This window comes from Micromys minutus (genome assembly GCF_963924665.1).
Source record: "Micromys minutus genome assembly, chromosome: 21".
Classification (NCBI taxonomy): Eukaryota; Metazoa; Chordata; class Mammalia; order Rodentia; family Muridae; genus Micromys; species Micromys minutus.
Genome location: NC_137956.1, coordinates 7,549,924 through 7,563,941, shown reverse-complemented (window position 1 = coordinate 7,563,941; position 14,018 = coordinate 7,549,924). Strand labels below are relative to the sequence as shown.

At 43.0% G+C, this 14,018-nt stretch overlaps 1 protein-coding gene across 1 annotated transcript in view; it reads left to right on the top strand.

Annotated features, from left to right (window-relative positions):
- Positions 1 to 1,443: 1,443 nt before the first annotated feature.
- The window catches only part of UNC13C (unc-13 homolog C), a gene marked incomplete at both ends in the record, with an annotated part of 411,981 nt that continues 399,406 nt past the window's right edge, over positions 1,444 to 14,018 (top strand). Inside the window, one exon of the mRNA XM_080934341.1 lies at positions 1,444 to 4,408. Within this exon, the coding sequence (XP_080790467.1) occupies positions 1,444 to 4,408 (2,965 nt within the window). The remainder of the gene's footprint in view (positions 4,409 to 14,018) is intronic.

The window sequence follows — 14,018 nt, the reverse complement described above, 5'->3', positions numbered from 1 at the left end:
AAGTGACGCTGGAGGTGCTCCAAGTGGAGGAAGGTAGACAAAGCAGCGGTAGACTCCAGAAAATCTACATGAAGATTATGATGTATCCTTTAGTGAATTACACTAGGCTGTTTATCTACCCAGATTCATTCTTCAAAAACGAGCAAAGGCTTTGGTGTTATTGTTATTCTGGGACATATTGCAATGATAAAATACTCCACAAATCTTTTGAGAGTTTATTATGTAGAAGACAGTGTGCCATGCAGTCACTGGCTCTGAAGGCGAACTTATTCCTCCTGTTGTCTGAGAAAGAATCTGTCATTAAGGTGTCATGGTTCTCTGTCAATCACACTTCAGAAACGAATCGCAGGAGGAACCTGGCCCGTCTTCCTGTGATGATCTGTGTGCTTGTTTCATCTGTGGGACAGTTTTATTTAGTGGCTTGAGAATTCAGTTCTGATGGTATTCCTAACAAACCCCAAGGATGAATTTTCAGCCACGTTGCCAGGAGGCTGTACCGGTGGTTTAGACTGGCAATGCTCTTTTATGCCATGGGCTTTTACCTTTTGTTTTACTGTCTCCAGTTTTAAGGCAGCTGCACTAGTCCTTTTATTGCTTCCCACTGCTCAGTTTAATATAATCTTAAAATGCATTTCAGCTCATGTTTGTTCCCTGTCAGGTTGGATACCTACAATGATGTCCTAGCGATTATTCATCATTGGAAATAGTTATTAATTTTGATTATTTAAATCTCTGTTTAGGGGATGCTCAATTATTGAATTCCTACAGGAGCAAGAAGTTATTTCTAGTGTAAAAAGTCTTGGCTGCATGAAAAAGTCTTAACAAACACGGATTCTATAAATACGATAAATTTGGAGAGTCTAGGGTAGGAAGAATATACTTAATGTCCTTATAATTCTGTTAGTAAATGTGAGATTAGAAAAAGATATAGAGTGGGGATGGCAACATGACCACATTCAAATTGTCATTTTATTCACTTTTTAAAGTAATCCTGATGCATTCTGTCACCATTTCAATTGCAATAAATAGTTTAGGAAAGGGTCCCATACAATGAATGCACTTTGATTTAAACTCTGAGAACTGCATACATCTTCTGCAATTTTGCACACGTTGCATGTCACAAACAACCTGGTGAGATGTTAGAAACGGGAAGAATGTGGACTTGAATTCTGGTACTCATTGTAGCATCCCTTCCTTTTCAGATACAGCATGAAGTTACATGGACATGAAAGAGCCATGAAACTTCCCTTCCAGAAAAGTGGAGAAGCTGGGCTGGTGGAGTCCACAGAACCTTGACCTCCCAGGGGAGCATCACCTGATTCCTGCTCCTTGTGGTAATTGATGACCCTGGGGAACAGTGATGCTGGCCTTGGGTTTACAGACTACCATCCCAGTGCCTTGTTCACTTCCTTGGATTAGAAAAGCTCATACTCATTGCTCTCCATGGTGGCCAGTCTCTTTAAGAGCTTGATTTTAGCTTATATACATAAGCTTTGCAAAGGAATGTTTACAAAGAAATTGGGAAATACAACCAAAAACAAAGAGAATCGTCAGCAGAGAAAAGATCAAGATTTTCCTACTGCTGGCCACACCAAACCCCCTAAATTGTCAAATGCCCTGAAAAGCACTGTAAAAAAGATTGCAAAGTGCTCATCCACCCGTAACTTCTCCATCGAAGACGAAGAAAGCCACAAAGACTTCTCCCTGTCACCCACATTCAGTTACCGAGTTGCTATCGCCAATGGCCTGCAAACCGCCGTGACCAACAGTGATGAGGACCTGCTTCAGGAGCTGTCTTCCATCGAGAGCCCATACTCTGAATCCTTCAATGAGCTAAGGAGCAGCACGGAAAACCAGGTTCAGTCAACACACACCATGCCTGTCAGACGTAACAGGAAGAGCTCGAGCAGCTTGGCACCCTCCGAGGGCAGCTCAGACGGGGAGCGCACCCTCCACACCTTAAAACTGGGTGCTCTACGGAAACTGAGGAAATGGAAGAAGAGCCAAGAGTGTGTCTCCTCAGACTCAGAGTTGAGCACTGTGAAGAAAACCTGGGGCATAAGAAGCAAATCTTTGGATAGAACTGCTCGGAACCCAAAGACAAATATTTTGGAGCCAGGGTTCAGCTCCTCTGGCTGCATTAGCCAAACCCATGATGTCATGGAAATGATCTTTAAAGAGCTTCAGGGTATAAGTCAGATTGAAACAGAACTTTCTGAACTCCGAGGGCATGTGAATGCTCTCAAGTACTCTATTGATGAAATCTCCAGCAGCGTGGAGGTAGTCCAGAGTGAGATTGAACAGCTTCGGACAGGGTTTGTCCAGGCTCGAAGGGAAACCAGAGACATTCACGATTACATTAAACACTTGGGTCACATGGGGAGTAAGGTAAGCCTGAGATTTTTAAATGTGCCTGAAGAAAGACACGAATACGTGGAAAGTGTGGTGTACCAAATTCTTGTAGATAAAATGGGTTTCTCGGATGTACCAAATGCTATTAAAATCGAATTTGCTCAGAGGATAGGGCAGCAAAGGGATTGCCCAAATGCAAAACCTCGACCCATCCTGGTGTACTTTGAAACCCCTCAGCAAAGGGATTCTGTCTTAAAGAAATCATACAAGCTCAAAGGCACAGGCCTGGGGATCTCCACAGATATTCTTACTTATGATATCAGAGAACGGAAAGAGAAAGGGGTGTTACCATCTTCCCAGACATATGAAAGCATGGATATGAAGTTATCCACACCAGAGCCCAAAGCTAAGAAGAACACTTGGCTGTCACCCAATGACAGTGACAGAGAGCTGGAGTCGGATGTCAGCAGAAGCAGCTATGCTGACTCTCCAGCAAAGGGAAGTTCCTCTAAGTCCAGCTCAAAGTCACACAGTGCTCGGTCTAAGAACAAAGCAGCTAACAGCCGAACATCACAGAAGTCAGACCACCATAAACGGCCCTCCCAACCACCAGCATCAAGTACCCCCGAAAAGCAAACACCTCACTATGTGGAGGCCACACCACTCTGGCATTCACAGAGTGACTTCTTCACCCCTAAACTTAGTCGCTCTGAATCAGATTTTTCCAAATTGTGTCAGTCTTATTCAGAGGATTTTTCTGAAGGTCAGTTTTTCTGTAGAACTAATGGGAGCTCCCTCCTTTCCTCTTCTGACCGAGAGATTTGGCAGAGGAAACAGGAGGGCGTGCCTGCCTTTTACCACAATCCGCAGGAGCAGGGTTTGGATGGGAGTATAGCAGCCATGCCAGGGCAAGGTGAAACTGAGAATACAGAAACAGTGGACAGTGGTATGAGCAACAGTATGGTGTGTGCATCTGCAGACAGAAGCAATTATAGTGGTTCCCAGCTCTCACTGCATGAGGACCTGTCTCCATGGAAGGAGTGGAATCAAGCAGGGCGTGGAACTGATGTTGGTTTAGATTCATCTATCCAGGAACCTTTTGACTATGACACCAACAGTTTGTCTGACCAACAGCTGGATACCTCCAGCAAAGACCTAGATGACCTTGGCAAGTGCCACAGCGACCTGCAAGATGACTCTGAAAGCTATGATTTAACCCAGGATGACAACTCTTCTCCATGCCCTGGATTGGATAATGAACCACAAGGCCAGTGGGTTGGCCAGTATGATTCTTATCAGGAAGCCAATTCTAATGACCTGTACCCCAACCAAAGCCATCCGTCCATGATGTACCGAAGTCAAAGTGAATTGCAAAGTGATGATTCAGAGGGGGCCCAGCCCAAGTCCTGGCACAGTCGGCTAAGCATTGACCTTTCTGATAAGACCTTTAAGTTTCCCAAATTTGGATCTACTCTTCAGAGGGCAAAGTCAGCCCTGGAAGTGGTGTGGAACAAGAGCACACAGAGTCTCAGTGGGTGTGAGGACAGCAGCTCTTCCTTAATGGGGAGATTTCGGACACTGTCTCAGTCCACGGCAAATGAATCGAGTACCACCCTTGACTCTGATATCTACACCGAACCCTATTACTATAAAGCAGAGGAAGAGGAGGACTACTGTGAACCAGTGGCTGACAGTGAGGCAGATTATGTTCAAGTGATGGAGCAGGTCCTCGCTAAGCTAGAAAACAGGACTAGTGTCACTGAAGTCGATGAACTCATTAAAGATTACGACCACCCTTCCTATGCAACTCCTTATGAGACCCCACAGGACGAGGGCTATGATGGGCAGGCCGATGACCTCATTAGTGAAGGAGAACTGGAAACCTTAAATGAGCCAGCAATTGAAATGGAATTAGCAGAGGATGAAAATCAAAACCTCCCTGTAGAACCACCAGAGGTCATGAAGCCGAAGAGAATCAGACCTTCCTTCAAAGAAGCAGCCTTAAGAGCCTACAAGAAGCAGATGGCAGAGCTTGAAGAGAAGATCCTGGCTGGAGGTACTCAAGTTTAAATGCTAAGTTACATGTTACGTGTTAACACTTAACCAGTAAGTTGTACGGTGTGGTGTAGGCTCTCCTTAGGAGAATGAATTCACCTGCAGTGAATTCATGTGTATGTATTCTGAGAAGAATTTCATTGTGTTCAGATAGCTCTCCCAACAAGGGATTCACAAAGAAAATGAAAATAAGATTTCAGATAGTTCGTATTGAAATGAGCCCAACTCTAGCTCTGTACATGGTAGACCAAGGGTTTGGTCCTAGGTGCAGGAAGTCGTTGGGGAAATAAAAGGACAGGCTCTTAACGGAGCACCCTGGTACTCATGCCCTGGTTCTACTAGGCTCACAGAGATGAAGAGAAAGGGGTATTTAATTAAAAAAAACTGGAGAACACAGAGAGTCAAACATAGACATTCCTTAATGGGGCTACAGTTTGGAGCCTGATGTTAAGAAGAGATGGGTTTGCAAAGCCAGTGCCAGCCTCAGATAATTGCCAGCATCTCTTACTCAGACTTACTAAGCTAAAAGATGCAATAGGTCCAGGAGTCCAGAATACCCCAAAGCAGCCAGGAATCACTCTTTGTATTGATAAGGAGTAAGGGTGTGGGTGTTTCCTCAAGAATGGTTTAGAAGTTACTTCTGTTATGAGAGGGGGGGGAGGGGGAGAGAGAGAGAGAGAGAGAGAGAAGAGAAGAACTAATCTATTTTTCTTAATTTCCGAGGGGAACAATTTTTCATGTGAGATTTCAGAGCTGTGGATGGATATGAGCTTATCAATTTTGCTTATTCACTAAGCCTCATTTTTATATACCTCCGTTATTTACATTAGATTTTATTTACATGCCTATTGTATCTTGGGATAGTATCTGAAAATGTCATTTTAAAAACAAATTTGATATTTTTATGTGTTCTCAGAGGATAGTGTTAACATCTTTCACTAAAATATTTGTTCTATATATTTTCTAAAGGCATATGTATACATGATCAATTATTAATCTGCCATTCTGATATACTACTATAGAATAATTTGTTCAGTTGGTAGCTGATTGTGGCTTCTTTGCCATGAAAATCTCCTAACTTACTACTTTCTTACTAGAAGGGTAAGACTGCAAAGAGAGCAGTCACCTTTATCATCAAATGGTGCAAGACTTGAAACAATCAGCTTTCTCTTCTTCAAAAGTCTTACCCTCAGGAAGCAACACAGCCTGTGTACTTAAAGGAGAAAAGTTGCAGTAAGGTGGTAGGGAGGTACATTGCCTGTGACTTTGTTACTGAATAAGTAAAAGAATAGAATAGAAGTGGCCTTTAACTATGCCAAACTGGTTTGAAAATGCAGAAGAGACTAATATTCTTATGTAAATATAATTATATTAGAGTAATATTATCACCATCAGAGTATGACTTGGTGGAAGTTCTCCTTAGTGAGATTCAATTGACAGAGTTTTCTTTTTTTGTAGGCAGAATCTAGAAATTAGACCTTTTTATTTATGGTGGATTCAGCAAATTACTTAAAGACTAAACTGGTGTATATGTATGTGGGGGGTATGTGTGTGTGGTGTGTGTTTAATGTGATATAATAGTTATGTGTTTACATTCCAACAAGTTAAAGGTATTGGGTTGAATTATTAAGCAATATAAATATAACAAGTCCTTATATTTAAAAAATATGGATTTTCAATTAAAATTATTTTAGTTTCTTCTTATTAATGATTTTCACACACATATATGTTTATACCACCAGTGTGCCTAATGCCCTTGGAGGCCAAAAGAGATATTTGATCCCCTAGAACTGGAGTTACAGGGAGTTATGAGCAAACCAGTGGGTGCTGGGAACCAAATTTGGGTCTTCTACAGGAGCACCCAGTGCTCCTGATTTTTTAAAAAGGAAATTGATGTATATAAACAGGGAATTTTGTCTGGCTTTCTGAAGGGATAACTTGCCATTTGTTACAATGTGGATGGGTCTTTGGGTTATCACTTATTAAGTGATGCCAAATACAAGACGATCACAGGATATGAGACATTGTAACAAAGGCAGACAGGACTTGAGCATAGCTGACTGACAGAACAATACATGACCACATGAGACGCTCTGGGTTTCTTCTTGAGCTCCTTAGAAAGGAAATCAAATACAAAGAGAAAGACATAAAAGCAGTGGTTCACAGGGAGTATGGAGCAGGAAGCAAGGCATGTGAGGGAGAGGAGACAAACGGAGGCTCCGTGGGATGGAGCGCATCTGGGATCCAGTGGCAGACTGATGGAAGGAGTTGATCAGACTTATTATGTTCTGGATGTGTGTTCTCGACACACACCGAAGGATGGCCACGTGAGGTGATAAATGTGCTGCCTGTGCTCATCTCCTTGTGCCTTAGAAATGCACACAAGCTTATTTAAAAATTAAATTGAAATCGGAAATTTTATTTTAGCAAGCCCCTACAAGTTAACTTGCTATGATAATGACCCTTCCAGTGGTACCTCTCGGGAAACACATTGGTTGTGCCTCTATCACCAAATGTGAGACTTCTGAATCAGAAGAGGTTGTTCCATACCCTTGACCATCCAGGAAAATCTTTACTGTCTTGTGATGTTACCATCCCATGAGGCATCGTTAAATGTAATCTGAGGGGGTCTCACCATACTGGAGGAAACGGGCACATATTTTCTTAAGATCCACTCTGGTTACTGAACGGCACCAGCTTGACTCCCCAGGAGGCCGCAGCAGCCTGGATTTCAAAGGGCAGCTCAGCTCCACTTGGCAGTGAGCTAGCATCTTCCCCATCCTGTGCTCCCAATATGCTTCTGAGGGAAGGGCAGCCAGGGAAGGACTTTTCCAGGCCCTTTCCTGCTCTGGGTACCCAACAAGGTGCCAGTTGCTGTGATGGTTTTGTGCCCGCGGCCATCTGCTCGCTGAGCCTTGGGCAGGTGCCCGCAGGCTGGCTCACATGGCTGCCCAGTATTCCTTAGGCAGCAGCACTGTCTCTTCTTACAAACCTGGCCCGAAAGGTCTTGGTGGACATTTCTAAGGGATATAGAACCCCAAACATAGCATTACAAATGACATGTTCAGACACTTGAATTATTTCAACTCTTATTGTCAGAGCCTTAGAAACTCTTGATGACTGTGGCTATTTGGTAATGGCGTTGTAAAAAAATAAATTATTCTATCAGCATGCCAGTAGCCTAAGAAACCTTTGGCTCTGAATGACCAAAAAATCCCTGCCACTGTTGGATCCAAATCTTCCCTGTCACTGGGCCCTGCTGGATCATGCTGTTTACACACCTGGCTCACGCTTGTGTCATACTAAGAATGCTTTGATTTTTACCTCCAGCTCAGAAGTAACCACTAACTGGGGTTCACTCTGTTCTGCTTCAATTCCTGCCTATCCGCCTCTGTGGCTCTGAAGTCACCTTGCATTTGCATATGCTGCTTGCCTCTCTTCTGAGCCATAATCCAGACTTTCAACTAAGCTTCACACGGAAAGTTCAAGTGGTGGCTGCAGACTCATGACAAGAGGAACAGACAAAATAACAATCCTCAGAGTAGAGTTCAAGTTCCCACCTTCATAGTGGTCAATGGCTGAGGTCATGCATGACTGCATGAATGGCTCACGATGAAAGCTTATCACCTCATATTGCTGTACATGTGTATATGTGTCTATATGTACAAATAGATACATACATGCATATAAATACATGGCCTAGGCCAATGGGATAAAGTCTTCCAAACTAATTTTATTTTTATTCAATAAAATTGATATTTCCTGGATATATATATATATATATATATATATATATATATATATATATCAAACTAGTGAACAAGATTTATTTGGCTTTGACTATGAAAACCAGAATTAATTATGTCTTGGGATCTCTCATCTGTGAGCAGACTGGGCGTGCGGGCTGCTCTGTCAGTGATGGCCTGTACATCACCCAAATCCTATTTTACCTAAGGCCCAGCTTAATATCTAAGATGAGTAAGTATTTCTGTCCTATCTCCAGGATGTTTTATTCTCAGTTATTAAGTCTCCTGAACCCCACTGTGGAGCCTAGGCTAGACCTGAGCCTCACCTGCAGAGTGTGAGCCAGAGCTGGATCTTTAATAAGCTCCTGCTGGATCTGACGCAGGTCGTTATCAGGGCCCATACGAAGAGCCCTGTTGGATGCTGCACAGCCCTGCCTTCATACAGCATGCTCTTTAGTTTCCTACTCTTTCCAAACTGATAGAGAATCAGCCTAAAGAAATATGTTAATGACTTTCTAAACTTAAAGGGAAAAAAACCTGAACAGAGCAAATAAGATTTTTGTATCCCTCTAGAGTGACAATTTTTATGACAAGCATTGGGTATTATCTACACATTAAAATGTGGAGAAGGAACAGGTTGTTTCCTAATATTGGGTGTATCAAAAAGTTTGAAATGTATCTACTCTGGAAGCTGAACAGTTGGCTTTGTGGGTTAGAGCTCTTGCTGTTCTTACAGAGGCCTCGGGTTCAGTTCCCAGAGTTCACAAGGCAGCTACCTCCAGTCTTGGGGAACCCTATTCCCTCTTCTTGCTCCTCAGACATTGAATACATATGCTACATATGTGTACACTCAGGCACAGCACATACGCAGAAAATAAACAATGTTTTTAATTTTTTTCTTATTCTTCTCTCACACAGCCTCCTGGTTTCCCCACCCCTTCCAGGAATCATCTATTTTAAAAAGTACTGAGGAAGATTTTATTAGAAATTATTCAGTAAATAACGTTGTTCAAGAATGCCTATTATTCTTTCCACTTTATAGTTGCTTTTTTTAAAAACCCAAGGCACTTTCTAGCTCCATTCCTTGTGTCCCTCAGTTCTTCCTAGCCCCTCCCCTTCACACATACACTCTATCTCTCTTCCTATCCCCTCCCCTACACACCTCTACTCTATCTCTCTTCCTAGCCCCTCCCCTTCACACATCCACTCTATTTCTCTTCCTATCCCCTCCCCTTCACACATACACTCTATCTCTCTTCCTATCCCCTCCCCTACACACATCTACTCTATCTCTCTTCCTATCCCCTCCCCTACACACATCTACTCTATCTCTCTTCCTAGCCCCTCCCCTACACACATCTACTCTATCTCTCTTCCTATCCCCTCCCCTACACACATCTACTCTATTTCTCTTCCTAGCCCCTCCCCTACACACATCTACTCTATCTCTCTTCCTAGCCCCTCCCCTACACACATCCACTTTATCTTTCTTCCTGTTGTCTTCTCTCCATCCCCTGAATCTTCTTCCAAAGCAAGCTTCATGATACTGGTCACAGTAAAAACCAGCTAAATCTAGGTGTGACATGTGTAATGAACTTTGACCCAGACCACTTGCTCTTAGTATTCTAGAACCATCTGCAACCATCTGTTTGAAAGTTTTTACTTGTAAGTGTTGTGGATATTTATGCATATCATCAGGGCATTTTGATCTAGGTACACTAGTCAAGCTAATTAGCACATTCTTTGTCCTATTTACTTATAATTTCTGTGGGAAGGATATTAAAAACATATCCCTTTAACAGTTTTAAATGTCTCATTGTCACTGTGGCTATCATGCAGCAATACTTTACTAAACTAGATTCCTCCAGTCCTGAAGCCTCCTACCCATAGTGCAACATCTGTTCTCCATCCTCCCTCCTTCCTGGTCCCTTCAGTATCTGACCACAAGTTCTCTGCTCTCTATCTCTATGGGATGGATATTTGTAGATTTTAAATACAGGAAAGAATACAGCTCCCATATTTCCGTGCCTGAATTACTTTACTCTATACAATACCCCCAATATCTACCCATCTTGCCAACGTGGACAGAATTTGATTCTTATGGTAATTATTATTTGATTCTATAGATGTAGCATAGTGTATTTCTTTTAAGAATTATTTTGATTTTTAACTCTCTGTGTGAGCATGTGCTTGTGCATTCGTGAGTGTGTGTGTGTGTGTGTGTGTGTGTGTGTGTGTGTGTGTGTATGTGTTTGGGTGTGATATGTGTACATGGATTTGAGTGTATTTGAGTGTATATGTGTTTGTAAATGTATATGTGGAGGCCAGAGATGTATGGACAGGTCTCTTTTTCTTTCATTTTCTGCTTTATCTTTTTGAGGCAGGATCTCTTACTGAACCTGGAACTCACTGTTTCCCCTGAACTGGTTAGCCAGCAAGCCCCCAGGATTTGCCCATCTCTACCTCTCAGTGCTGGGATTACAGGCACCACTACCAAATATGGCTGGCTTCTCTATAGGTGGTGGGTATCCAAACAGTTCCTTATGTTTTACATGGCAAATATTTATCCACGGGTTGATTTCCCAGCCACCTAGGACAATCATCTGTTAAAGACAATAGTATGCACAGCATGGGAACTTGTTCCAGATCTTATCCATCAAGTCTGGTTCTTTCTGACTGTCAACTAGTCCAGTAGAAACCATCAGAAGTAAAGAACAACAACAACAAACAACAGCAAAAATACATTGAAAAGCGACTATTATATCTCTGTACTACCGATAGGTCCCAAAGACAGCAGGATCAAAGCTACTGCTTCTCTGGCTTCCACTGTCCTCTCTGCCTTCATCTTATCACCCAGCTCTTACTTGACTGGACTTAGTGAGATCCTTTCAAATAATCTTCTTGACTACGTGTCTTGCCCTCTCCCAATCCGTCACCTCTCTGAAGAAGAGATACACAAAAATTTGCAAAACTGTCAGGATGTCAGGTTTTTGTACTATTTTTTGCATGGTCAAAGAAAACCATGGAACCCATAGTACTAACAGGACATCTCTCCCTGATGCCGCCCTAACCAGGCTACAAGGCCTGTAACTCTATCATTTCTTTTAACAATCAATAGTAACCATTTGTGACAGCCAAATGCAGTTATAGGCACAGTGCCTGCAGTCACCCTACAAGTTGTGAACTGGTTGGCAAGTTGTTTAACTTCTAGATGGCTCATGCTCTGTACTTTAAATGCAGATGAGCCATCCTTTCATTGAAAGAAAGAAAATAAGTACTTAACAACGGTATAAGCTTTCGTTCACACCACGGAAGCCAGCCCACCTAATAGTAATGATGACTTCTATTTCAGATCAAAAACTATTTCTGAGAAATATGAGGCAGAAACCAAGCACTCTGACTACCTTCTAGTACATTTCTCTTATACGCAGGAACAATGGCCCAGAATGCATTTGGGGGAAATGATCAATTATATGGTTATTTCTGGTATTTGAATCTCAGAGTAGCGCTGTGTTCAGGCAGCTTTGTAGAACTGGGCCGAGCCTAATAACTGAATTTCTGAATGTTTTCATGAAACACAGGAGCACACAACTGCCTGGACCTTCCAGCTTGTTAATATCTTTTGTGGGGAGGACACAGTAGCAACAAAGATAACCAAGCCAAGAAGCAGCATTCAGCAAGTGCCCAGGAGTGTTGGAACTCTGGGTAGGTGGATGGAAAAACACGGGATAAAAGAATGTGAATCCAGAGCTAGGAAGATGGCTCGGTCAGTAAAGGAACTTGCTGCATAGACATGTGGTACTGAGTATGGATCTCTAGCACATGTGTGATATCAGGATGTGGTGGCATAACCCTGTAAGCTCAAAACTGAGCTTGGGCACAGATAGGGGTGTGCTTGGACCTAGGCAGCCAGCCAGTGTAGCTGAATCAGCAAGTTCTGTATTCAGTGAGGGATGCAAAGGTAAAGAAAACACCTGACATTGACCTCTGGCTTCCTCCCACACACACTGATGCCTTTGCACATTTTCACACACACACAAGCACACAGGCAAACTTGTCCTCGTGATCCAATCGATATGAATTCTTTCCTTGATACCATCAGAGTCCAAGTGAAGGCAACTGAAAAACCCTTTCCTGGGCTTCCTGTTGTGGGAAACGAGTGGCTCTTCAAACTAATTCAACTGTCTCTAAGAGCCACTTGCTGGCACCAACTTGGACGCATGCTGTGTATGACATCGTGGCTAGAAATGATGATTTAAAAAAGCCACAGAAGCAATCATTAACTAACTGAATGGCTAATGTACGATCATTTAGTTATTGTGTAATCATTAGATATTTCTAACAATAGGGCTAGAATATAGAGTGATGTCATTAAATCATGCACAGTTAATTCACCCAGAACTCTGCAACTGTGTCAAGTACTTTGCATTTTACCAGCCAACCCTGCATACAGGCTCATGGGGTGCTGAAGGTGTCTCCAGAGCCCCAAGAGCCCCGCCTCCACCAGCCTTCCTGTGATTGCAGCCACGGCTGCAGTAACACCACAGTCTGTGACCATGTTCCATACCCCATTCACTCAGATAGGCACCTTCATCTTTCAGAGCGCTGCTTCAGTCTCTCCAATGTCAGGTGGCGTCCTAGGCACTCCATATTCATTGAAGACTGGCAGATTCTGCACAGCTGCAAAGAATCCTCACCCTTCAGAGCAGCCCAGGATGTCTGGGGAGCCCAGGGAGTCATAGCCAGGCAGGTGACACAGTCTGCAGCAGCCATCTCAGGAGCACCACTACCCTACCTCTTCCTCATGCTCTGTCCTCCCACTCCCCACACCTCCTCACCCCTTATCCCTGCTCCCAGGGACTACACACACACACACACACACACACACACACACACATATATACACACACACAAACTAATTTGTATTTCGCCCACATCTTGCTTCTGTTTTGTTGTATAACAGGACCAGATTTGGGCCACTCACCAAGACTATTAATGTCTTCATCTTGCTGATGAGAAAGCAGATCCTCAGACTGTATAGCTCAATGCAGCCTGCCTGGTGATCTCACCTACAGGGTAGCCAGGGTTCAACTATCTCTCCCTGCTGTTGATTCTCATACAACCTCTTGTGGACAGTAGGGGGTGTTACTGAAAAGTATGAAACTAAGTGCAATCTGGATCAAAGTGGATTTAAAAATGGTCTGTGGTAGGAAGGTCAGTTGGATTAGAAATTATTAGCAGACTTGGAGAGATGGCTCAGCGTGGGTCTAGAGAGAGAGATGGCTCAGCAGGTAAGGATGCCTGTTGCTTTTGCAGAAGACCCAGATTGGGCTTCCAGCCTGTACATAGAGCCTTAGAACCACCTGTAAGTCCATGGAACCCATGGGCCTATTCTGACTTCTGTAAGTGCTACACGTGTGTGACACACGGGTGCATGCAGCCAAAGCATCCATAGACCTAAAATAAGTAAATATAGCAAATACAATCAGAAGTAGCAGCAGTGGTGAGAAAGTATACATTTGTTTATATCAAAAGCACCAGGGCAAAAGGGGTGGATGTAAATGGTGCTTATAGTATCTTCTTACCCTTGGTCTGAGTCTTCCTTGTTGCTAAGAATAAAGGATATTTGAGGCTGTTTAATTATAAGGGACAGAGCTTAATGTCTCACATTTCCAAAGACTTGGCATGCGAAGGAAACATGCCAGAAGACTCTGGTGTATGGAAGGGTTTTATGCTATTTCCATGCTAGAACTGGACTATTACATCCATCCAATGAGGAGCAGTTCTCACATAGCAAATGGGCAGATGGCAGTGAAGGAAACCACTTTCTGAGAATCGTTGGTAAGGTGACTGATGTCACTCACA